This window comes from Sinohyriopsis cumingii, chromosome 3 (assembly GCF_028554795.1).
Source record: "Sinohyriopsis cumingii isolate HCF-2022 chromosome 3, ASM2855479v2, whole genome shotgun sequence".
Taxonomy (NCBI): Eukaryota; Metazoa; Mollusca; class Bivalvia; order Unionida; family Unionidae; genus Sinohyriopsis; species Sinohyriopsis cumingii.
This window is the reverse complement of record NC_142963.1, coordinates 88433713-88460064: the sequence shown is the minus strand read 5'-3', so window position 1 is coordinate 88460064 and position 26352 is coordinate 88433713. Positions and strand designations below refer to the sequence as shown.

The 26352-nt window shown below is 35.6% G+C and overlaps 2 protein-coding genes across 4 annotated transcripts in view; one reads left to right on the top strand and one right to left on the bottom strand.

Moving 5' to 3' along the window:
* The window catches only part of LOC149803258 (xylosyltransferase Oxt-like), a 101539-nt gene extending 91228 nt beyond the window's left edge, over positions 1-10311 (top strand). For 2 of the 3 annotated variants that reach the window (XM_089952907.1, XM_089952908.1), the window contains exon 12: positions 5626-10311. In XM_089952907.1, the coding sequence (XP_089809033.1) occupies positions 5626-6282 (657 nt within the window). In that variant the 3' untranslated portion in view covers positions 6283-10311. Of the gene's footprint in view, positions 1-2082; positions 2143-5625 lie in introns of all 3 variants that reach the window. The other variant, XR_016420165.1, reaches the window with a different exon arrangement.
* LOC149803257 (general transcription factor II-I repeat domain-containing protein 2-like) lies at positions 8188-15464 on the bottom strand. The gene is made up of 3 exons (XM_089953910.1): positions 15275-15464; positions 12328-13762; positions 8188-8224 (listed from the first exon to the last, which is right to left on the bottom strand). The coding sequence occupies exons 1-3, from the start codon at positions 15462-15464 to the stop codon at positions 8188-8190; spliced, it is 1662 nt and encodes a 553-aa protein (XP_089810036.1).
* Positions 15465-26352: the final 10888 nt, after the last annotated feature.

The window sequence follows — 26352 nt, the reverse complement described above, 5'->3', positions numbered from 1 at the left end:
AACCCATGCAGACAGAGGTGAGATGGCCCACTTGGCTACTCGGGGCCCCCTTAATCAAAGTTGAATGACTGAATAATAATAATAATAATATTATTATTATTTTTTGTTGCGATATATGATTTTGAATATGTGATATAAAAAAAATGGCTGCATTGATTTTGTTTTGATTAAAACCTGTGAAGTCTGAGTCGATTTGTTTTAGTTTCTGTGCGTGTATGTAAGTGGGGGGGGTTAATGTTGGAGGGGGGGCTGACTGTATTCCTAGTGATAGGTTCACTGTCCAACTTTAAATATAACTTTAGACATACAACTGTTCATATTACTATATGTGCTTGTATATGATTTTATCAAATGGTATCATTCATTGTAGTAAAAACTGCAATATCTACTTACCCATGGCAACATACTGTCCATTAGAATAGTGAATGGTTGTCATATTCTCTCTAATCCATTTCTGTATCTCGACATGCCTGTCCTATACACTGTTACACTGCAGACATCATAACAACTGAAATTTTTTTAAAGCTATGTTAAAAATCCAAATCACACACACACATACACACTAGACATGCCTGTCTGTAATAATAGTGTCTGACTCCACACCATGGCTCTGTAGTTTCTTGATGGCTCTAGAAAGTCCCTCTTTCTCCATGTGGTAACTGCTCTTCACTTCATTACTCTGGAAAAAGAGAAAGAAAATTGCTTTGGACAAAATTAACATTACTTCTATTTCTTCAAATGTGATGTTATTTGTATCACAGCTTAAATGTATTTACCAACATTTTGAAAATGGACTTTTGCATTAAGTAACATTGAAAAAGTAAGCTCATTTTCTTTCATGAATGTCATGTATGAATGCTGACAAGTACATGAAAGTTTCCAGTGCCTTTGCTCCTTCTCTTTACTTGCTGGACATTTACTGTGTAGTAGGTGAAATTTTAGATGTGTATACTGATCACCATGGTTTTCACACAGATGAGGAACATGATCAATTAAAGTGTATCATTGCTAAATAATAACAAGCTGACAAGTGCTTGGTCTACCGAGTAAAACACTTAATAATCGTACTGAAGTTAGTTAATACAACGTTATATGTTTCATTTGCTTAATGGTGAGGTTATCAATACATTGAGTCACTTTACATCATTGAAGTACAACAGTACACATCTATAGCATCAATGAAAGATATTACTAAACTAGATGAGTTGAAATATGTGGCAGTGGAGTGTGCATTCATTTACTAATATATATATACAGTGTATATATATATATATATATATATATATATATATATATATATATATATATATATATATATATATATTATAGTTATCAAAATCAATTTATTTTCCTCTCACTAATGCTTGAAGTCTCTTTGATCTCTTAAGTATCATATCAGTCTGACATTGAACAGCAATACTGCCGGATGGTGTGTCTAGTCCCTGTAATAAGTGCATAACTTGAAAAATGTGTTTGGCAAATTCTAGTGAATGCCTTTGCATTAGATATGGTAGTCACACATGAAGTCTTTTGCATGTCTGAACAATAGTTGACAAAGCACCAAACCTTATTCATTACTTTAACAACTAAGGGTTTATCATAAAGTTTTACATATTACCAACACATTGTAGTTTTTCCACAATAAAAAATTATCTATTGATTTGTATGCTGATATAATTTGTGAGGCCTTAGGAATCCAAATGAACTTTGAAGCTATGCAAACCATGTAAACATGGGGAATGAATGGAAAGTTTATTGTGACGTCTAAATGCACAAGATTTTTCACGCCGTCTGCTGTCTTTGGTTCTAACTAGAGCATTATCTTCCAGGTGCTCTTCTCAAAGCTCTCATTCAGTACATAACAAAAAGATATATATATATATATATATATATATATATATATATATATATATATATATATATATATATATATATAATTAGAGCAGCTTTAGAAGGTAAAATCTTTACACCGACAGCATTAAACAGTATTTTACAAGAATTCTTTTTCTATGGTGAATAATAATATTATACTTTCCACACTGAATGAACTTACTATTCACACTAACAATAAATGGTTTGTAGGTTTGAATCTGACATAGACCTGCATCCATCAATGCAGTGGTGTATATCTGGACAAGAAAGGTAATTTACTCCCATTAGCTCAACACTGCTGGATAATTTGCCTTTGCAATTAAACACAATCAATACATTAACTATTCACAACATTTTGGCTTTCACAGAAAACGTTTTGTCATTATTATTATTATTGTTGAAAATAGCAATGAAATAAGCATGGGCATCCACATTATTGTTTTCTTGGGGGTGGTGAGGAAAAGCCAAGGGATACACACACATCATGGTAAAGTTGGATTCATTTTTTGGGGTAGAGGTGGGGCTATTATGATTCGCAAATACCCTCCCACTAAAATCACCCTCTCCCATTTATCATTCTTTTGCTAGGTATATTTATGGCAAAGGGGTAGGGGCTGACAACCAATAATATAGCAAGATAAAGATATATAAATGTATTTTACCCTCGCTAGCTCTTGCTTCTGAAAAGCTTCTCTCAGTCTACATGTTGTTAGGCCTGCTGTAACCCTTTGTTTTTGTTGATCTGTTGTTCATGGACTCAGAGTTATCTGTTGAGAAAACACACTTGGCACTGCATTTGGCAGGAGACATCTGTTGATCTTAATGCCAAACGACTCTTTAATTTGATAGCAGTATAAAAATCATTGTCTCTCAAATGGTCACTGCTGACAACTTGACTATCTCACCTGTCACTGGATGGATTATGACACAGTACCAACTAGGCCTACTGAATGCAATTGAGCCAACAACCATAGTATAAATGCATTGTTCCCTACACCACGTCACTTCCGCATTGTTTTACAGAAATTGTAGAGCGCAAAATCGGCTAGGAGCATGCTACCTCCAACAATATAAAATCAATGTTTTTGTAGTCATTATTTTCTGTAATGGTGAGGTATTTGACATAATACCTTTACAAATTACGTCTAGAAGATTAAATTTATCACATAAACGAAAGTTGGGTGAGTACACTAGTAGACCTTTAAGAAAATATTGGATGCTTAGAGAACCTAAAGGTAATCACTCCAGTCTCATTATATCAAGGACACATTTGATGCTTATAGAATAATAATAATAATAATAATAATAATAATAATGAGGACTTTGTATAATGCCTAATCTTTAGAAGCTCTAAGCGCTTTACAACATTAGACAACAGCTATAGCATAAAATAAACATATATAATGATATTATTTCAAAAACCAAACACCATGAAATTAGAAAACATAAAAACATGCTAAAAATATTTAAGGTAGGGAACATTATTAGGTCTTTAAGTTTGTTCTTGCAGTCAAAATAAGTGAGTTTTAAGAGCACTTTTGAATGGGATCACTCTCTTTGTGTGTAAGTTCAGTGGGCAATTCATTCCACGTTGCTGGGCCCTGGTATGCAAAAGAATGTTGTCCAAATGACATTATTTTCATAGTGGGAATAATGAGTATACGATTGTCAGAAGAGGAGCATAAGTATCTTGCTGGTATGTACACATGGGTGAAGTCGGATAGGTGTATTGGACTGGAGTCCGTCAGTGAAACAGTGCAGAGAATAAATTTTGTGTTTGATTCTGGATTGAATGGATAGCCAGTGTAGGGTACAGAGCAGCGGGGAGGTGTGCTCTGATCATGGTACTCTAAGTATGATCTGAACAGTGTTTTAGTGGCATCAACTGAAAGATATTTGTGAATGGAGCTGATGAGTCTCAGCTCAAAATATGCAGCCTTGCATATGTTAATGACATGTTGGTGCAACATGGGAGTACTGTCCAGAGTGACGCCTAGGTTTCATACTGACTGTGAATTTAATGTTGGTGTTGCTGATATTTATTGTTTGAGGTTTGTGTTGGAATTTTGTGTTTGGTTCTGGATTGAATGGATAGCCAGTGTAGGGTACAGAGCAGTGGGGAGGTGTGCTCTGATCATGGTACTCTAAGTATGATCTGAACAGCTGTGTTTTGAACTTTTTAAAGTTTCTGAAGTAGATATTGAGATGAAACAGACAGAATTGAGTCACATTAGTCCAGACTTGAAAGTACTAATAAACACACAAGTGTTTTAGTGGCATCAACTGAAAGATATTTATGAATGGAGCTGATGAGTCTCAGCTCAAAATATGCAGCCTTGCATATGTTAATGACATGTTGGTGCAACATGGGAGTACTGTCCAGAGTGACACCTAGGTTTCATACTGACTGTGAATTTAATGTTGGTGTTGCTGATATTTATTGGTTGAGGTAAAGGATGTGAATGAGAAAGTCTTTGTGTTGTGATCAGAATGGCCTCAGTTTTATCATCATTCATCTGCAACTTGTTACATGTCATCCATGATTTCACATCAGAAATGCACCTTTCTACACCTTGGATGGTAGCATCAACTTCAGTTGGGTGGCTAGATTTGTATACTTGGGTGTCATCAGCGTACAATTGGTGAGACACTGGATGATGATCCATGACACTTGAGAGCGACTGAGTGTACAGAATGAAGAGAACAGGTCCAAGAACAGACCCCTGTGGAACACGACAACATAGATTAACTGGGCCGGAGCGTATTCCATTTGCAGACACAATGTGTGTCCTGTTGACCAAGTAGGACTTGAACCACAGTAAGGCTGTATCATGAATGCCAAATACATGCTGGAAATGGTGAAGTAATATATCATGGTCTATTGTATCAAATGCTGCAGACAAATCAAGGAGGGTGAGGACTGTAATCTTTCCGCTATCCAAAGCAGAGAGAATGTCATTAACTACTTTTAGAAGAGTAGTTTCAGTACTGTGGCAAGGGCAATATGCAGATTGTACATTGCTAAAAAGACTTTGAATTCAGATGAGATACAAGCTGGGATAGAACAACCTTTTCTAAGATTTTTTATATGAATGGGAGATTAGAAACTGGGCGGTAGTTCTTTAAATCCAATCAATATTTATATTGGGTGAACAAATTTTCAACCAGAATTAACAAGAAGGGGGATGTTATGTACTTTTTCAGGCTCCACCATCTGTTAAATTTTAATTTGACTGGACAACAGAAAACACTTAGAACAATCTTATTTAGCCCTCTTTAATCCAGGAACAACCTGACGAAAAATATGCTGAAACTTTACAATAGGTTGGTTGCATTGTTCTAATAAATCCCTTTTGTAAGTCACTGTTCATCTAATTTTTTCTTATGAATTTACATGACATCATTTTGTTTAATTACTGTAATTAAAGGTAAATCACTACTCAGGATCAATAAAATACAGAGGTAAGTGCTTTCAGAGCAAATAAGAAATGATACATCATAATGTTTCTCACATATAAAGAAATGTACCTAAATATGGAGGTACTCTTGTATTTTATGGAGATATAAAAAATTTGAACTTCTAACTGAAAGTATGATGCTGAATGGAAGATATCATGGCTCAGTTAATAGAGGTAAAAATGTGGTAATGTTTAAACTTTTATATATTATTAAATCAGATAAATTGTGAAAATTCACCTGTTTCGAAATAAATGATGCTACATCAGTTTCATTGGAACTTTCAAATTTTTATAGGTGGGAACTGATGTTGACCCAAAAGAGCTCATTTTCCGAAACTATGCCAGACTGATGGGTCCCTACAGCGAGGTTCAGCTCAGACATGTCTGGGGGCAGGGCCCAGATTTCTCAGTAACTGTAGCCTGGATAGATCCCATAGGGGTTATAGCTGCTGTTCAGGATGTGTCAATACCTACACAGACCTACATAGGGTCTTCTAAGCCCAAGTTGAAGACTCCTTTGAGACCTGGAATTTGGACAACCAAGCTGTTGTACAAGTTGGAGGTGGTGGCAGAAACCCAGTTTCTTGTATTGCCATTGGCAGTACTTCATGGCCAACCTCTTCGGCCATCACAAGCCATTATGATTCACAATGGTCCAAGTGGCCTATATGATTCAAGAGACTTTAAAGAATTCCAGGATAAACTGAAAGTAAGTGTGAGTGAGTCCCAGAATCTAAAAGCTAAAGCTGTGATAAATGGAATGAAGACAGGGGAAGCTCTTAGTGAGTGGATAGATGAGCTGAGTGCCAAATTTTGGGATGTTCAGGATTCCTGTTCAAAACAGGACCTTGAGGAAACTTGTCCATTGCTAAATGTTTGTACAATGTCCCACTGGAGTTCCATGTATCCAGATCCAAAGTCAGTAGTGGAGGTGATACTGGATACAACCTGACATTTATTTATAATTTAATATTTGAAAATTTATTTATGGCCAGACTCATCAAACATATTAAATAATTATATGTCAATCAACAGAGCTGTAGTGGGGAAAAATGCCAGTTAGTATTGTTCATCCAACTATACCAAAAAAAGCACACTAATCCAACAGTCAGGTAGATCTTGCTGTTAGATGACGAGAATCTTCCCCATGTACATGCCTTGGGCAGGATATGGAAATCTAATTCAAAGGGATACAATTTCTTTCAGGAGTGAGGCTCGCCAACTTTCTGGCACAAATCCTTGCCCTCAAGGATTAGATTTCTCAATCTTATCACACATGGATTCTTTACTCTCGCTAATTACCTGCTTGTTTTTGTGAAAACATTGCAAGGTGCACAAATTGTCCTTTACAGCATATGCATCAGTGACCTCAAATGAATGATGCCACTCTCTTATGTGTTACAGCATTGTTTGGTGTTTGGTTGTGGTCACATCCAGATATTAGCATACAGTTTCTTGTGGTGTGTTTTATTCTTGTCCTCTGTATGTGCCTGACCCAGCATAAATGACTCTGCATCCCACATTGTGTGTAAATTGGCAGAAAACGTACAATTGTGTTACATTCTCAGGTCTCACAGAATAGAACAGTTTTCATAGTAGAGAATTAAACTGTAATGACACTACATACAAAGTGGATTTTCAGCTTGTTTGCTTAACATTGATTGGTATGATTCTCATTTGTGTTTTAATAAAAAGATGGTTCGACATCTCTGTAATTTCATGTATTTACCTGCTAACATTTGATATTTGCATTTTTCCTTGGGGATGACAGATGATTTGCAAATGTGGTTATTTCTCAATAGTTCTTCAAAGTTTGCTGTCTTGCAAGGCACTCGTGTACATTGTCCATTTAAGGATCAAGTAAAGCCAACATAACTTGATTGATGCCTTCACCTGGGAAACTTAAAATAAAAAAAGTTAAGTTTTTTTCTCCATTTTGAGAAAAGAGATAATAAATGTTTTTTTCATGTATTAGCATTCACTGAATTCTTTTGCTTGGAGCTCAAACTTCAGTGATCCCTGTAGCATCAGGCAGATTTTGATAACAGGAAATACATATTTGAACCCTGCAATAACTTGGAATAAGTCAAGGATTTTACAATCATCTATGAACTGTTCCTATATAAAGTCATATTAAATCAAGAATTGGGGTGGATAAATGATACTGGACTGTATGTCCTTTATAACTAGAATTTTTATTGTCAAAACAATCCTCTCCTCCTCTTTTCAAGTTTTGTCCTCATAAGGAGGGGTGGCTTCATTAGAGTGTAAAAAATATATTTAAAGTGAATTGTTAGGTGAATTTTGTTGAGAAAGAATTATAGTTTCCCTTCTTTGGTGCAGAGTAAAGTGGTTTCTGTCAAGGGTTGTTTGTTTTAGAAGGGCTTTATAAGCAAGGGAACTGCTGTGTAATTTTAATGCCTCCCAGTCAGTCAGTTTTTTATGTTGTTGCCAAGCTATTCTTAGCATTTGTTTCCGTGTAGTTATGTAACTAGATAGTAATATTTGCATATTTGGTTACCAGGGTTTGCATTTTAAGTTATACGTAGCAGACTCCTCAGTTACCTTTAAAAGTAAAATTTAATAAATGTTTAATTCTTTTTGAAAACTAAGATTCTGATTAAGGACATTTGCTTTTACCTACAGATAAAATTATTCTTTTTTTCTCAACATGTTCTGCCCTTTGATATGACGTGCCTCAAGAGAACTTACTTTAAATATATTTTAGTTTTAATATCAATATTGTTTTAGCTTTTGAGCTTTGAGATGTGTATGCTTCTGGGTCAAGTTTTATACACATGCTATAATAAGCGAGAGCAGATTATGTTGTGATGTCCATCCATTGGTCAGTTGTCTATCATCTACAGATAGCAGATTTTGTATACAGCTTGCACCTGGAATAAAAATTGTCCTGACATATGATATGTTATTCATAGCACTCTTCAGGCACAGGGACTTGATTGCTTGGCTTTTGGTTTGATGAAAGACAATAAGGGATTATGGGATGATTCATGTGTGTGAGCCATGAGCAATTGTTTTGTTTTTGGAGGAATATTGTAAAACTTCACACAGTTTCATCTCATGGTCTGACTGGTCCTAAATGAAAATGTGGTCATCTTGAAAATCTTACTTTTTATTGGATGATCTTATCAACATAAGGTTTTCACCAGAAGACTTTTTGTGGCATGAAGATTGTCATAAATGAAAACATGGCAGATCTGAAATTCATCATGGCCACCACATTGTATGGATAGTCAGACCAAGATGGTGTTTTCACTAACAAATTGCTTATGACATAGTCCCAAATTAAAATATAGCTGATCTGACATCCAACATGGCTGCAATAGAGGCTATCTTGAAATGTTTGTGTCACTACTCCTATATCAATGGTTATATCAACTTAATAGTCTCACTGAACACAATATGTAGATGGTGTCTTATGGTTTCATCTCCTGAATGGAAGGTTATTAAGTTTTGTTTCTTTGGGGAGGATCTTATTTAATGACAGTGAAAAAAATTCAGTTGAAATTTCTTCCAGCTTTATCTTATACAAATAAATCTCTTGGATAAAATGTTTTGGAAACCGTGTTTTTATGGAAATGTTTTCTTACTTGAACATGTACTGAGTATATTTATAAATTTATTTATATACTCACTGATAAGTTCAATCTAATTGCGAAACTGCATAGACCCAAGTCTTCTGGTACATTATCTGCTGGCAGATCGGGGTCTTTGTTGTACTGATTACTTTTAACAAACTGCATAGACCCAAGTCTTCTGGTACATTATCTGCTGGCAGATCTGGATCTTTGTTGTACTGATTACTTTTAACAAACTGCATAGACCCAAGTCTTCTGGTACATTATCTGCTGGCAGATCGGGGTCTTTGTTGTACTGATTACTTTTAACAAACTGCATAGACCCAAGTATACTGGTACATTATCTGCTGGCAGATCGGGGTCTTTGTTGTACTGATTACTCTTAACAAACTGCATAGACCCAAGTCTTCTGGTACATTATCTGCTGGCAGACCTGGATCTTTGTTGTACTGATTACTTTTAACAAACTGCATAGACCCAAGTATACTGGTACATTATCTGCTGGCAGACCTGGATCTTTGTTGTACTGATTACTCTTAACAAACTGCATAGACCCAAGTCTTCTGGTACATTATCTGCTGGCAGACCTGGATCTTTGTTGTACTGATTACTTTTAACAAACTGCATAGACCCAAATATACTGGTACATTATCTGCTGGCAGATCTGGGTCTTGTTGTACTGATTACTTTTAACAAACTGCATAGACCCAAGTATACTGGTACATTATCTGCTGGCAGATCGGGGTCTTTGTTGTACTGATTACTCTTAACAAACTGCATAGACCCAAGTATACTGGTACATTATCTGCTGGCAGATCGGGGTCTTTGTTGTACTGATTACTTTTAACAAACTGCATAGACCCAAGTATACTGGTACATTATCTGCTGGCAGATCTGGATCTTTGTTGTACTGATTACTTTTAACAAACTGCATAGACCCAAGTATACTGGTACATGATGGCAGATCTGGTGCTGTGCAGTTGGAGTTCATTTTTAAGCAAGTCTATACAGTACATTGATGTGTACTTGTTGGTTTTTAAGAATTTTGAGTAATTCTACTGGATAAAAAAGACAAGATGGTAGTGATTAGTGTAACATGTTAGGTCCAGAATATCAGGTTTTTAATTTCTGCTTACGTGAAATACATTTGGGCAGTTTTTAAGATGAATTTCATTGTTCATCATCAAATGTTGCTTTCTGTTAGGAAAGGAAATTTAAAATGCAGGTTTTATTTGAAAGTAAAAATATAAATTTGTTGTCAAATGACATTTATTTTGTTTTGGAAGTATGCAATTTATTTTTGGATAGATACAGGTCTGTTAGTAAAATTTGCTGTTCTTTGTTTTTTATGTGTATACATGATAAAACATTACCATATATTAGTCATACTTTTCTTTTTAATTCTTTTTACTTTTTTAATGGTATTGTGATGGTATATTTCTAGGAATTTACATTGATTTTCATGATGTTTTAAAGATATTTCCTGGATTTTTGTTTTATATGATAAGGAAAAAATAGTCCAGTTATACAGGCTTATCCATGGTTTTCATTAATCATCAGAGATTATTATGACATACATGTACTGTATTTTCCAGCCTATAAGTCGATGAGGAATATAAGTCGTATTCACTAATTTTGTAAATTTTCCATCATTCATCCATATATGTCAGTTCGGAGTATAAGATGAGGCTAGGTCAATAACTTGGCTTCGTATTTTACACTAGTAACTTCCAGTTTCATGACTATTAATGGTATCACTGTATGATATTCCATATTACAAGCAATTGTGAAATTACATCACCGATGCTAACATGTTTGTGATTTTACTCCTGTACAAGACACTGCTATATTCCGTTATCAATTGACTCAGCTGACTAAACAGTCCATGCTTATTTTAATTATGATATCCATTGCAACAAGAGCCACATGGATGTGCATGCTATGTACATGTTAATTAAAGGTCTAAAGCTTTAACCTGATTATTCCAGTTGAAACCATTCTTGAGTGCAAGATTCAACAAATGATATCAACTTGGTGAGGCTAACAATAGGGATATGAGGCTATCCATAGGGAAATTAGAAATGTGAAGAAAATTTAAGAGACAGAAAAGTTACAAACGAAAAATAATTACAAATACTTTTTATTATACTTTTACATATCTGTGAAATGCAGTATCAAATTTACACAAATGGACAGTTTTATAATACATATTAATTAACATGTCAATTATAACTGAAAGCACATCCGTGTAATTCATTTTATTACCTGTAGTAGAAATGTTCCACATTCTAATTAAGAAAATAAGTTCACTTAATCATCTCCAATATCTGAAAATCCCTCGAAGTCTTCATCTTCTGTATCAGAATGAAAAATGGTGGTAATTTCCAAATTGTCAGTCTTAATCCTGTCTTGGACATACTCGTGGAAATTGTTCATTTTTTTCCAGAAAGTCTACTCGTAGTTTCTGTGTCATAGTAGTGTGTTGTCTTATACTAAGTCTCTATCTTTGCATGAACCAAAAACACCATGACACACTTCCACTGAAACTTTCAATTCCTAATTCAGTTGTGATTTCCTGTGCCTCGAGTCTGAGATCAGCAGAGTTCACTCCACGACATGCGGCGCATTGTGTCAGGACATATTCTTCTAATTTATCCTCAATATTAATCCATCTTGCTTTGCAGCCACGATTTGTTTTGTTGTTTTTTTGTAGTGCATAATGCAAGCTTAGCTTTTTACACCAATCCCGGACACATTTTTCACATACACCATATTTCCTGTGAGCAGCCATATTCCCACCTTTTTCTTCCGCGAACATTACAACTTCCAGCTTAAAAGCCGCTGTGTAAGACTTGCGTAATTTGATGGGAGGCATTGTGAGATAAGTTGTACGATTTGTTCGGGGATATTTATATGAATGATTATGACTGAAAAGGTTGATCAAAATGTACTTTACTCATTAAAAAGTGCCAGTACTATAGCAGTGAAAACAATGCCCATAGTTACATTCATTATTTACATCCAGAGAAGGGAGTGGGCATCATTTCATATGGTTCTTAATCTACTTGGTATTAAAATGGTTAAAAAGGATGAATAAAACAAAATTATTTCAAATTTTTTTTTAGGAATAAACAATATGCTTTGAATTAGTACAGTACACTATAGAGCAGAGGTGGGCAAACTTTCCAGTGCAAGGGCCACATACACAAATTTACACCTTGTCGCGGGCCACATAGTTCATTAAGTAAAATAATTAATATTTGAAATAGCAAAAACAAAAGGTTTTTCTAAATAACATCATACTTATTTTTCAGTTGTTAATATGTTGTTAATATTTGAAAACTTAAACTTCAAAAAAAGCACATTTATTTGATAAACAGAGTAACATAAACACTGACTCTCGGTGCAAATGATATAGCTGATCACATTCATTGACCAGTTTGTCAAAATTTGGTGACAAGTTGCTCGTGCTGATCTTTAAAACTAAGTGAAGATTTGAATCTGTGAGAAGCGATCTGTTCTTTGACTTGTCAACTTTCATAGTAGAGAACGTCTGCTCACAAATGTAGGTTGATGCAAACAACACAAACATCTTTCTGGCAAATTCTTTCAGATTTTGAAACTTTCCTGGGTGCAGAGAAGCATAAAACTCAATATGGGGTTTGGTTTCAAAAGTTCTTCTTAAGGAGTTGTTGGCCTGCAAATCGGTCAGTTCCATCTGCAGTTTTTCAGTAGCTGTTTCAATGTCACAAGCAAAAGGTGAGCTGAGCAGGTCGAACTGTTGTTCCATTGCCTTGAAATCGGCAAACCTCCAGATAAATTCTTCTTTTAAAGCCGTGATCTGACAACTGTACTTGTCAGATAATGCTTGTGAAACAGTCTGCGTCTTCAAAAGAGGAAAATGAGCAAAGTTCTGCTCATTCAGCTGCTTGGCAAAAAGTTTAAGCCCCATTTGAAAGGATTTCACTTCCACGTACAATTCATGAGCAAATACACCTTTTCCTTGAAGTTTAGTGTTCATCTCATTCAATTTTTGCATTATGTCCACAACAAATGCAAAATCACAAATCCATTCTTCACTCTGCATTTGTTTTGAAAAGTCACAAGAAATATCTTTCATAGAAAAAAACATGAGAATCTCTGCTTTGAGGTCCCACATCCTCTTTAGTACTTTTCCCATGCTTAACCAGCAGACATTTGTGTGGTACAGCACATCAGTGAAATCAGCTTCCACATCTTCCAACAGGCTTCGGAACTGCCTGTGTTTCAGTCCCCTTGCTCTTATTGCATTCACTGCACACACGACAGGATCCACAACATGCTTAAGATTTAAAGAAGACTTACAGAGGCTTTCTTGATTTACGATGCAGTGAAAGGACAGTACACTGTGCAGTGAGAAATCTTTAATTTTATTGTTCGTTAACTTCACAAGGCCAGAATGTTTACCTGTGAGTGAAGGAGCCCTATCATTTGTAATACTTGCCAGTTTATCTAAGCTTAATCCAGATCTGATTAAACTGTTAATGACACTGTTATACAAATCTTTCCCAGTACAAGTGTCTTTGAGAGACTCCATAGATAACAATTCCTCTGTAATGTCAAAGTTTTCATCAATTCCTCTGATAAAAATAAGCAACTGTGCAGTATCCTGAAGATCAGTACTCTTATCCAAAGCAGTAGAAAACCACTGAAAACTATCACTGGCCTTTAACAGTTGTTCTTGAAGATTCACTGCAATTGTGTCTATGCGACGAACAATAGTTCTTTGTGATAATGATATGGCTTCTACTTTTGACTTGGCTTCAGGACACACAACACTGAAGCGCGCTGGTTCTGATGACACACAGTCAAGACACACTGACGATGCAATCAGCCAATCACGAGCGTGTGAACAGTGAAAGACAACTCATGCGCGCGTGCACCTCAATCAACCCACCTGGTGGGGAAACAAAATCATCAATTTCTATGGCTTTTCCCACTGGGTGGGTATTTGGCATCGCGTGGTTACATTTCTCTCAAAATTAGAAAGAAATTTTACACTTGAGAAAATTAAGTAGTGTGAACATAGAACTTGTTCTTAGGCCGCATGAAAACCCTTGTCAGGTCGAATGAAAGCCCTTGGCGGGCCGCATGTGGCCTGTGGGCCGTAGTTTGCCCACCCCTGCTATGGGGGTGCTCACCAGTTGATATGTACTTTTGAGAGAGTGACGTATGTAAGGTGAAGTAGTTCGCATTTAAAACATGCACAATGGAGAGAATGTTGGCATATCTCTATGCTACATTAATGTAATGTGGATTATATTTCTTTGGATATTGTACTTTTGGAAATTTTACATGATTTAAGCACACTGCTAACTAAATGACTGCTCCCTTGTGTTAAAAAATCAGCCTGAATTAGTCTAAAGTACACTATACATAGGGAAAATGAATTTTGCCAGACTAGACAATACCAGCTTCTGAAAGTGTAATGAATGAATTACCAAATATATAAAATGTAAAAAGAGTTATCGGCTCTTTTTTATACAATTTACGTCTGAAGTTCAGGAAGTGAAAATGACCAAGTAGAGCTCGCACTTTTTTGAAAGGTGCACATCTGAAGTAAGGCCAAGCTGTATACTCTATAACCCATAGTACACCCATCAATCATACACCAAAATAATGGGAATTCAAGGTTCTTTGAATTATACCTAAGATATACAAGGTCTTTTATAATAGCCAGTGTAACCAGTGAGGAAAGCTGGGGAAGTTTGTTTTCTTTAAAATCCTAACCCTATGCAAAATATGAAACTGTAGAGCACCACCACAGAGTATAAACCGTAAGCGTGCTATGCGGCCCAGTGAATTTTTTATGGTAATTGTTTTCTTTTATTTCATGTTTGAGAAATAAGAAAATACAGGCAGAATGCAAAACAAATAATGACAAAAATTATAAATATAAATGCAGTCATATTAATTTATAGCAATTTACTGACATAGTAATTTACCATATATACTCGTGTATAAGCCCATTCGCATATAAGCCGACCCCCCGGCTGAACAGGTAAAAATATTAAAAAGTGCATGACCCATGTATAAGCCAACCCATAAGTTTTAGACTACATCACAAGATGCACAAAGTGAGTTCTAAATACATTTATTTAAGCAAATCACATTACTAAAATAAATATCTTCAGACTTAACGAAAATGAAAGTAAGAAAGCTAATTTATATGTTGAAATAAAAACAGTTTATCTTCAATGTTAAGTCTTAATTGAAATTTAAAAAAATCCTCATTCTAAAATCATGAATTACAAAAGTTCTGTCACTTTTAGAATCCTTCAAAATCTGGCTCGGTATCGGAATTGCCAAATAATTCATAAAACTCTGCTTCTGTTATGGGCATGCTGTCATCGTATACGTCGTCATTATCATCATGGTTATCCGATAGTGTGTTGTTCTCCTTCTCCTCGTCATTGTCGGATTCAAATATGGCATCATCCTCCGTTCCATCCATGACATTGCTGATACAGCACTTTTGAAATGATTTTGCAATCATTTCCGATGAAATTTAGTCCCATGTGTCTTTGACCCACTTTGCGACCAAGTCGATGTCCAGCCTCATTAAATTCCCATTAAGTTCTTCACAGCGCCTGAACAAACCCATTCTGACCACATCTTTCATAACTTGTCCTTAAACGGCTTGTTAGGGCAGACATCAAGAGGTTGTAACACTGATGTTAAACCTCCTGATATCACAGCCAATGTTGTTTTCATTTTCTTTGCATCCTTTTTGACTTCATCTGTCTTGTGTGCTTGAACATGTCCCAGACAAGCATTGAAGGTTTCTGAAGAAGTGCACCTGGTCTCTTGTTCCAGAATTTCTCCAACCATTCAATCATTCCACTTTCGTCCATCCATCCCTTTTCATGTGCACGAATGATGACACCAGCAGGAAATTTCATGCTTTTCGGCAGTGTCTTCCTTTTAAAAATGATGACAGGAGGCAGCTTTGATCCATCAGCTAAACAGGCCAAAACAACCGTGAAATGCGTTTTTTCATGGCCGGTCATTTTTATCAGAATAGTTTTCTCACCAACAGATTGACTGTTTCATTGCTTGGTAAGTCAAAGGTCATAGGCGTCTCATCCATATTTCCGATTTGTGATAGTTCGAACAAGTACTCCTTTCTGCGTTTAATGATGAATGCTGAAATGATTCAATTTTTTCTTCCAAGTCTTTTGTAGCTTTTGTGCTATCTTCGTTCACTGCCTGAGACAGAAACCATGCCGGTTCATAAAACGAGAACACCAACTGGCTGATGTAACAAATTTTGAATCTGCCATCTTGTGTTTGTCATCTTTTGCCATCTGCATAGCACGCAGACGAATTGCAGTTTGTGGGACAATTAGTCCGAGTTTCCTCTGACCCTTGCCACCCCATTTTTTATATTTGGACATTTATGTTGGGGTGTAGGGTCAGAGCGCATTCCCTATCAAAAAGTTGGAATTCGCCGACACCATTTGGTGTCGGCATGGGGTAGCCGCTTTCTAGCCGACCCAGCACACTTGAACGACCTTTCATCGAGATATACCTGCATGAAATCGATAGGAATATGATTTATTTTCTCAAAAATCGTGAGCATAGCAGTCGTCATGTCTTTAATCCGCTGACAGACTAGTCGAAAGTATGTCGTTGCTGAAATTTGACCTGGATCTGCTCATTTGCATTCCGAGTCACATGACTATACAACTCTCGGAACCTACATGTCAATGACATCAGAGGTCATATAGTCACGTGATATCGAAATAAACAAGTTTCCCAAGTTGTTGTACATAGAATTTGGACATATTATATAGAAGTCACTTAATATTTGTAAATAAATATAATGCACACTTAATTCTCAACATATTTATTCTGAGAGCAATGAACAGAAACCTGTCGGTATCGCAGCAGGGTGAAGAAAACCGTTTTCAAGAAGTACCCAACACGTGTCAGCGATGTTTTTGTCGGTGTCACGTGACTATCACATTGACACGTGCTCTTCATAGTGAATCTGGTTTTCTTCAAAATTTATGCAACATTTACAGATTTTCGTCGTTGTTTTCACAATAAATATTTTGAGAAGTTTATGTTGTTTAATTTTTCTATAAAAATTACATTACTTTTATTTATATGTTCGATTTGTTTTCCTACAGCAACACTAGAAAAGATCTGTTGTTGATATCACGTGACTGATGACCTCTGATGTCATTCGGATGTCGGCTGCGAGAGTTGTGTAGTCATGTGACTAGGAATACAAATGGCCAGATCCAGGTCAAATTTTAGCAACGACGTGCTTTCGTCTCGTGTATCAGGGGATTAAAGACATGACGAATGCTATGCTCACTATTTTTGAGAAAATAAATCATATTCCTATCGATTTCATGCAGGTATATCTCGATGAAAGGTCGTTCAAGTGTGCTGGGTCGGCTAGAAAGCGGCTACCCCATGCCGACACCAAATGGTGTCGGCGAATTCCAACTTTTTGATAGGGAATGCGCTCTGACCCTACACCCCAACATAAATGTCGAAATATCAAAAAATGGGGTGGCAAGGGCCAGAGGAAACTCGGACTATGGGACAATGTATCCATTTTGTCGACATTCGCTTACAAAATCACAGTTCTTTCTCCAATTCAGGGAAAGAGATGATCCCAGTCCGATGAGCCTTCTTGATTCTTGCATTTATTCTAATGCTGCTAGAATAAAATATTGCATTGGTCACATCCTGATATGAAAAACATTCACTACGATATTCAGAATCGATATTCAATGTCGGTATCAGCACATGGTTGCATACTTGTTATTTATATGCTTCAAGTACATGTACTTAAATTGTCCTAGATTTTGGTCAGTCTGTTCCCATCTTATTGAGGCTACCAAGGGGATGGAGCTATTCACAGGGAAATGAAAACATGTCAGCAAGTTGGTTTAAACAGTACATGTATTTAATTACAGAAGTCATCGTAAAAAGTACATAAAAGCGAACAAGAGATATGCGGCTGATATGATTAATGAAGGCATAATATTGTATTCATTGACACATGCCAAATAAAGTTAAAACAGAATCTCACAGCACAATAAACTTGTTTTAATCACCAATCACTTTGGAAAATGCAAGAATCGAGCAGATTTCGTTGCTTTTAAGTCGCCACTAGAGGCCAACTTTATAGGACCAAACAAAAGCCTGTTTTTTTCCCTGACTGCGACATTAAAGCCTGGCAGCGAGATCAACTAATTGTTGAATAAAGTACAGGTCAGAGATGGCTGCTTGCTGACATAAATAATTAGGCAGGAAAATTGAAGCCTGTCGGCAAGATCAACTAATTGTTGAACAAAGTATGGGTTAGAACTGGCAGCTTGTCGACATAAATGATTAGAAAACAAAGGATTTGTTCAAGCTGGGACCAATGGCTTCCTTCGACATGTACGTTTATTTTTTATCTCAACATCAACATAAGCATGACAATTTTGGTAGTAATAGTAGACCAATTGACCGAGACTTTGCTTTTTTGTCGAAATAGGCAGCTTGTCGACATAAGTGATATCGATATAAGTGGGTAGGACTGTAGTGGTAGTATACAATTTATACCTTATCCTGTAATTTTTTCCATGGGTGATTGGTTATCAATTTGTATTGGATAATTATTTATCATTGTTTTGGGTTTTTTTTGGTATTTTTTTTAAGCTACCGCTGGCGTAATTCAGTGGACCAGAATATGATTGTTTTCAGCATGGACATTGTTCAAGTATTGTGACAGTTATAACTTTGAGCAGAAACCATGTCCACTATCTATCTCATTAAACAACACAACTGAGAGTCAGTATGTATTAGTAAAGTCATTGGCATTGTGCAACAAAACAAACCCATTATCCCTGAGGCATTTAACACAGATTAAGCATGCTGGTAGTTGCTGTACAAACTCTACCGCTAACAAACCACTTTGCTTTACAAACAACTAAACAACAGCAGAAGATAAATTATGGCTGCCATTTACTTCTAAAACACCTGTCAAAGACATCCCACAAATTATATTTTTACAATTATTCACACTGACTCGTATACTGCTACTTGCCTGTTATTTACCCTTCCTAAGCGTGCACGCAACAAACCCCTATGGAGCTTCTCGCTATTGTTCCTTTAAGACTATCATACATGTATTTCTACGCTCGATACCAAAATGATTGTGTCGTAGATACCTTCATTATCGTAATTCTAATTTTTTTAATGTAGATTATTTTCATATTTACACTGAAATAAGCTAGCGTGCATTTGTACGGTACCGTAGAGTTTTATGATTACTGATTAGCTGAGGGTTAAATACTTGACTGAGAGATTACTAATATGGCAGTTCTTTTGGAAAATATACGTACCACCAGTGGCTCAGATATGAATGGCTGCATTTACTAGTGGATGGACATCTGTCAAATAGACGTCAAGTACGGTAATACATGTTTTTCATTCATTATCCTACCAGTTAAGGTAGAAAAAATATTTGTTTCACTTCACAACAGCACATATCATATGAGCTATGTGGCATCATTAGGCATGTGATCTCATTTTTGGTGATTAACAGTAATAATAAATACTGGTAATCGAGAAAAAAAAGCTTTAAAATTTTCAGCCTTAGACCTTGGCCCGCAGATAAGCCGATCCCCCCTCCTTCCAGGCTAAATTATTCGGCTTATACGTGGGTATATACGGTAACAAAAATTAGTGCTTTTATGTGATCTGTTTTTGATTATGCCGATTACAGAGCAATTTTAATAGCATACCTGATACATGTACTGTAATCCATATATAAGTCGATGCAATTTCAATGACATAATCCATATGTATGTCGATTCAGAGTATAAGATGAAGACCTGACTTTCAAGTAAAAAGGTATCGACTTATAGGCCGGAAAATATGGTACATGCATTTGAATGGCATTCCCAGTTATACACTTTTAACATGTGACAAATTATAATTATATTTGATGGAAAACTGTTTACTTTAGATAGTGTACATCAGTTGCTGCATGGAACCAGTTACTACACTATTATTAAATTGTTCTAAATTCACTGTGGTATTTTTTGTTAGTTGCAGACATAATTTCACTGTATTAATATTTCCCTCTGCAAGCTGAAAATATGCTGCATTTAGTCAGTAGTAAGTAAAGATCATGCAGTAATTGGTGCTGCTACATAAGAATAGTATTTCATATTTTATTGAAGTTCATGAAGACATAATGCTTGAAAATGAATGCATATTGCATAATGATCATAGCAAGGCAAAGGCCATTCTTTTATTGTGTAATTTATTTTCAAGCTTCATGAATCATGTAAAATATTAAGTTCAGTTCTTTTATTTAGAGATATTTGAAGAATAATGAATCTCAAGAAATAAATAACAAAAATGCATTTTAACCATATTTTTTCAAAAACTATTGTCAAGCACACAAGAAGGGTGCATAAATAGATGCAAAAGTAATGCAATTTTAACCAGTCTGTATGCTTGTTACAAAGCCTTGGTAAAAAAAAAAAAATTATTTATATGAATATATATGATTTGTCAATAGAGAATTTAACTTAGCAATAATATAACCTAATGGAGTATTTATTTTATACTCATGCAGCCATTTCAAAAACCGTTTTGTGTTTAGTAAGAGGTTTTATACTTGCATGTATCCAAGCAAGAGAACATTCTATTCCATATATTATACACGTGAAATGCAGTGTTATACCTTTTTGTTAATTCACAAATTATATATGAGAAGTTCTACATTTGCCAGCATGTCTATGCCAATGCAGTCGGACTTGTAAATAGTCATATATGGTATGTTACTAATAGTAGAAAGTTTCTTTCTAATACTTGCTTATGCGTATAAAACAGTTTAAAGTATTCCATTTTTTTGTACAAATATAAAATGATATTATTTAAGGACTGTTCCAGGAAATAATGCCAAGAAGTGTACGTTGTGTTCTTTTTTTTTCCCCTTCTCTTGCTTGTAGGGGTGAAAATTATTTTTATTACCTATACTGGCCATAGACCAGACGAGCTTTTGGAATGGTCTTTTGTCTATCATCCTTCCATTTGTTAGCAAACGTTCATCACTACTTCTCCTAAACTACTTGGATTGCCATGAAATTTTAATATCAGTAATACATACTGGTTGCTTTTGCATAGCTAGTACTTTTCCAGGAGGAAAATACCCAACCAAATGATGAAAATTCTGTCCTCCCATTAGGGTGAATCTTCCAGAACACTAGATCAGCCCTGCAGAATTATCCATACATCCTTTGCAGGCAAAGAGGATCCCGTCATTAGATTTTTTGGGTCGCCATGTCGTAATGGTCTTCATTGATTACATAAAGAGTGGCAGATGCTTTGTATGTCAGTGTGCAAATTATTAATTATTTTGTATTCTTCTTGAATGTTAGGATTATACCTGGATCAATTTTTATCACTCAAGCTCTCTTATTTTCGACAGTTGTTCAGTGCACATGGTGTTTTTCTTGGCATTTTATTTTCCCAGTCTAAGGGTGTTAGTATTTTAAATGGTTGTTTTGGGGTTTGTTTTCAAAAATGAAAACTTTTATGCAGCAAAGAGTATATATTTTATTTTAATTTCCCTATCCTTGCAGTCTACACACTCCCCTGCCAATCATTTTGTTCACCTTTCCTGTATCGTGAATTCTGACATTTTTATTGATGGTAAGCAGTTCACACATCACTTCATTTATCATGCTCAGTTATCAAAGTAAAACTGTTCCCTAGCTAACATTATACAAGTCATGGAATGGAGGTCTGAGCTGATGTTCTCCAGCTTTTGCTTCGAAGATCTTTCATCTCAAAAGACTCATCTGGTCCTGGTGGGGCCTATCACTACTACACAACAGGTTACCTGTCTTGGTCATTCAGCAGTTTACTAAGGATGTGGCTTCCTGACTTCACTGTATTTGCAGGAGGGAAATTTGTTCCCTTAGCAAAATCATGCACTAGAAATATGGAACCTTATCTCCAGCCGAGTTATTATCTAGAAGCAGCCTAACATACATTAGGGAACTGGGGAATGCTTCTCTGGGGTAAGTGGATTTAACTGTCTCCACCTGTTACCTATTCTCCCGAGGTATTATGTTTGGGTGACATATTTTAATTTTTTCATGCAAAGTATGTTTCTTTGATAATACATAATGGATCATAATACACATACACTCTCCCTGCGTGCAATCCCTGCATCAAACTGCCACTCATTTGGGTAGAAAACATTTAGCTTCCTATGATGTCTAGTTAGTCCTGAATGAAAGTGGCACCAAATTATTGTCTGTTATGTTTGCCACAAAAGCCAGTTTGAAAATTTTGTCATAATTAGGTCACCTGTATGAATTCTCGTCTCAGCATGTTGTTTTCACTAAAAGATGCATTTGTTGATCCTAAACTAACATGGTGCTGATTTAATGTCTAATATGTGACCATCTTAAAAATCTTGCATTTACTACTTTTCAATGGAAAGCCATTTGTGGTTTTCATCAGAAGAGTTCTTATGGTGTCTGGTTGGTCCTAAAGACAATGAACAACCCTCAATGTGGTCACCATTGAAAATATTTTTATCTCATGAATGAATGCTTGTATCATCATAGGGTTTCGCTAAAGATGTCTTATAATGCTTTGTTCAGCCTAAACAAAAAAGGCATTGATTCAGTGTATTGCTGTCTTGAAAATCTTGTTTTCACCACTCTTAAATGGAAAATCATTTTGAAGAGTTCTTATGAGACCTAATTGGTCCTAAAATGAAAATGGTGCCAGTATGTCCGCCATGATGATGGCCATAAAAGTCATCAGTACTCTTCCGAAATGGATGATCATCATGACATGAGGTGTGGAGTTAATCCCTTTTTAATTTCAATGCAAAATCATGGATGGATCAGTCATGGGTGGTTTGTGGTACATAGTTCAGCTGGCAAAACATCTTACTAAGTTTATAATTGAAACAGCCATATATTGTAATAAGAATTAATGGACAGAACAGGGATTAGTATCCAGGTTAGTAGACTGGAAGTTACTAAATTAAAATGAAATTGTCTATTGATGTGTGAACCCCATATCTCCTGGTTGTTATGGTGCATAGAAAGTAATATCTTGCATCTTAAAGCGATATGGAAGGAAAAGACCGGTTGACAGTGAAATACAAGTCTTAATCGCACGCATAAATATATAATACAATTTATTTCAGACAGTTTGTTAAACTAGGTTATTGTTCACCATGTATATGATGTTTAAGTGCATTGTCGGAATAGGATTTCAAAGCTTTTTAAAACAGAAATTTAAGAACATATCAACTCATTGCTATTCTATTTGCCAGTTCCTGAAGATAAAACTGCCTTGATCTAGTGACGTGCACATTGTGCATTAAATACAAATTACTGCAGCACAAACAATATTAGTAACTCCAGTATCACATTTTATTACTCCATACTTGCACTAAAATGAAGATACAATGTCACAATCATCCTCAGTATTGGAAGATTTTATTTAAAGTTTTGGTGTAGTCATGTTCCCAGAATTTTAAGTTAAGAGATTGTGCCTATGAAAAAAATCAAATTCTGTTTAAACATTTTACAAGAGGTACAATATAGAAGGTAAAGGATTAGAATGAAATCCAATGGCTTTTAATGTTCTGCATTTACAATACAAAAATTGTAAATATATGAAATTATGGCAGATGATATCAATGACAGAAAACAACCGACTAAATATATAAAAGGCGGAGGATGAGGATGAAGTTAAAATGAGGGAAATTGTCAAGTAAAATGTGTCAGACATTGTGTAGAAAGTTGAGAAAAAAAGGGAAGGACAAAAATAAAGAAAAAGGAACAAAAAAGGGAGATTAAATGTGAATAGCGCTTCCTTCTAAAGTGAGTTGTTGTGGAGGCAGTGGTGAATATTTTAGAAACATAAATAAAATTGTAATTTGCAGCTGTTCATGACAAGTGATGTACGTATTTTTTACTTTCAAATAAATTTATGAATAACATCAAAACTATGAATGTTTTTACTTCATACGGATGCATTGTATCACCACACAAGGTGTTGAAAGTTAAATTAACATATGATGTGTGTGGTTTTCTTTATATGTTCCTAGTAAAGCAATTATCCTGTTATATTCTTTTTAAATAAAGTATTTTGCCTGCAAGCCTTTTTTGCCCCCTTCTGTATATATAATGAAAATTCTGTTGGGTGGTACCCCAGAATGGAGGAGCATTCCTAAAATTTCAGTGTCCTTTTATTCCTGGAACGGTCCTCAGTATTCTTTTTAGTAATGGTTAAGTTCGATTAAAATTATTTATATAACATTTTAAGATTTAATAACTTTGCTTATGAAAATCCAGCATTTCAATATAATTTCATTGAATATCTGGCATATTTCTTTTATAAATTCATCTTAAAATTGAAACAGTTTTAACATGAATTCAAGCAGCAGTCACCTGCCGAGTCTTTGTAGTGTATGCAATATTTAAAGGAGACCAGAAACCAATGGAAATATAGAATAATAATAAAAGTTGGCGCTGTTCCAGACATAACGTTGAATATTTTAAATCCTGGGAAAAGTGTTAAACGTGCGAGTTACGAAAATAGGCAGAAGGCCGAGTAAGTGACCACAAAAAAAAAAAAAAAACAATCAATTCACAGATCTTTTACCTACACCAGCAGTGCTAAAAATAAATCTGATAGCCCGACACCCTGGGCCCCTCTGGTTTTAGTTCCGGCCCATCCTGTATTCAAAGTGAGGTGCCCGTCAGGCTTGTCGAAACAAAAATTGTTTGCCTGAGGAAACTTGGTGAAATTAGTAAATGTATTTTCAAGATGTTGACATACATGCCATAACACGGCACAATCTAAATCAAATCACTACTGTCCAAGGTGAAATTTAGATTTGATTTTAATCAAATGGAAGCTTTGCCAAAAATATTATTCTAAACCTGTCGTGTTTCGAGAAAATACAATTTTCAGTAATCTTATAAAAATTACAAATTTAAAAAAAAATCATTGTATACATGTAGTATGTATAAACGGTAATCTGTAATGATTGGAACTGATATAAAACTATTCCTTGGGCAGTTTAAATAGTAGCGATTAAAAGAAAAGAGGTCAAACTTTCACATTAAATGGCAGTAGAAACGGGGGGGGGGGGACTACAGACCCAACCCCCAACCCCATGCCCCAATGTGCGAGCGCCCATGGGACGTATCTTTTCTCCATGTGATACGCCTTATTATTCCCCCAGGACAAGCCCATTTTGCATATTCTGGTCAGCTCTGGCTAAATTGCAAAATAGCTAAAGTTTTGATTTAAGTACGCAAACAATAAAGCCGGTGTGACTAATGAACATACTCCTTATCCTTGCATTGATCTTGTGAAAAGGACTGCCCTTCGGACATACTTCAAAGAAACCATGTTCGACAGTGTGTGTATGTGTAAGCACCAGCAACTGATTGCCAAAATAAACGATGCCTATTTTGTTGTTACTTACGATGCCATGGACTTCAGGTTTAAGTTTTAATGCATGTAATCCTGTTTGCTGAACAAAATATTTATTCAGAATTAGTTCTTTAGGGCCACATATACTGCATGGTATATTTTGTTTTATTCCTTGTGATTTAATCATGGTAATTAAACTTTACATATACGGTAGAGGAATGTCAGGTGTTAACTGGCCGAGTTTCTTTGATTTAAATGGAGATGCGATTTTGTTTGCAGAGAAAATTTCACAGTGATCATTCATTTAAGCTAATTGGTGACAATTTTATTCTTTTAATTTTTTTTTATACTATAGTACTGTTGTAGTTGTTTAAAAACATCTGAAATTTACTTGAATAATGTTTAATTTTCACGTTCTATTTACTGAAGAAGAAAAAAAGAAAAAAACTGTTGTGTAATATTAATTATTTCTTCCAGTGCGGGATTTAGACGTGTGTGCGTGTGATTTGAATTTTTAACGTAGCTTTAACAATTTTTCAGTCATATCACTACGTAGTCCGAGTTTCCTCTGGCCCTTGCCACCCCATTTTTTGATATTTGGACATTTATGTTGGGGTGTAGGGTCAGAGCGCATTCCCTATCAAAAAGTTGGAATTCGCCGACACCATTTGGTGTCGGCATGGGATAGCCGCTTTCTAGCCGACCCAGCACACTTGAACGACCTTTCATCGAGATATACCTGCATGAAATCGATAGGAATATGATTTATTTTCTCAAAAATAGTGAGCATAGCATTCGTCATGTCTTTAATCCCCTGATACACGAGACGAAAGCACGTCGTTGCTAAAATTTGACCTGGATCTGGCCATTTGTATTCCTAGTCACATGACTACACAACTCTCGCAGCCGACATCCGAATGACATCAGAGGTCATCAGTCACGTG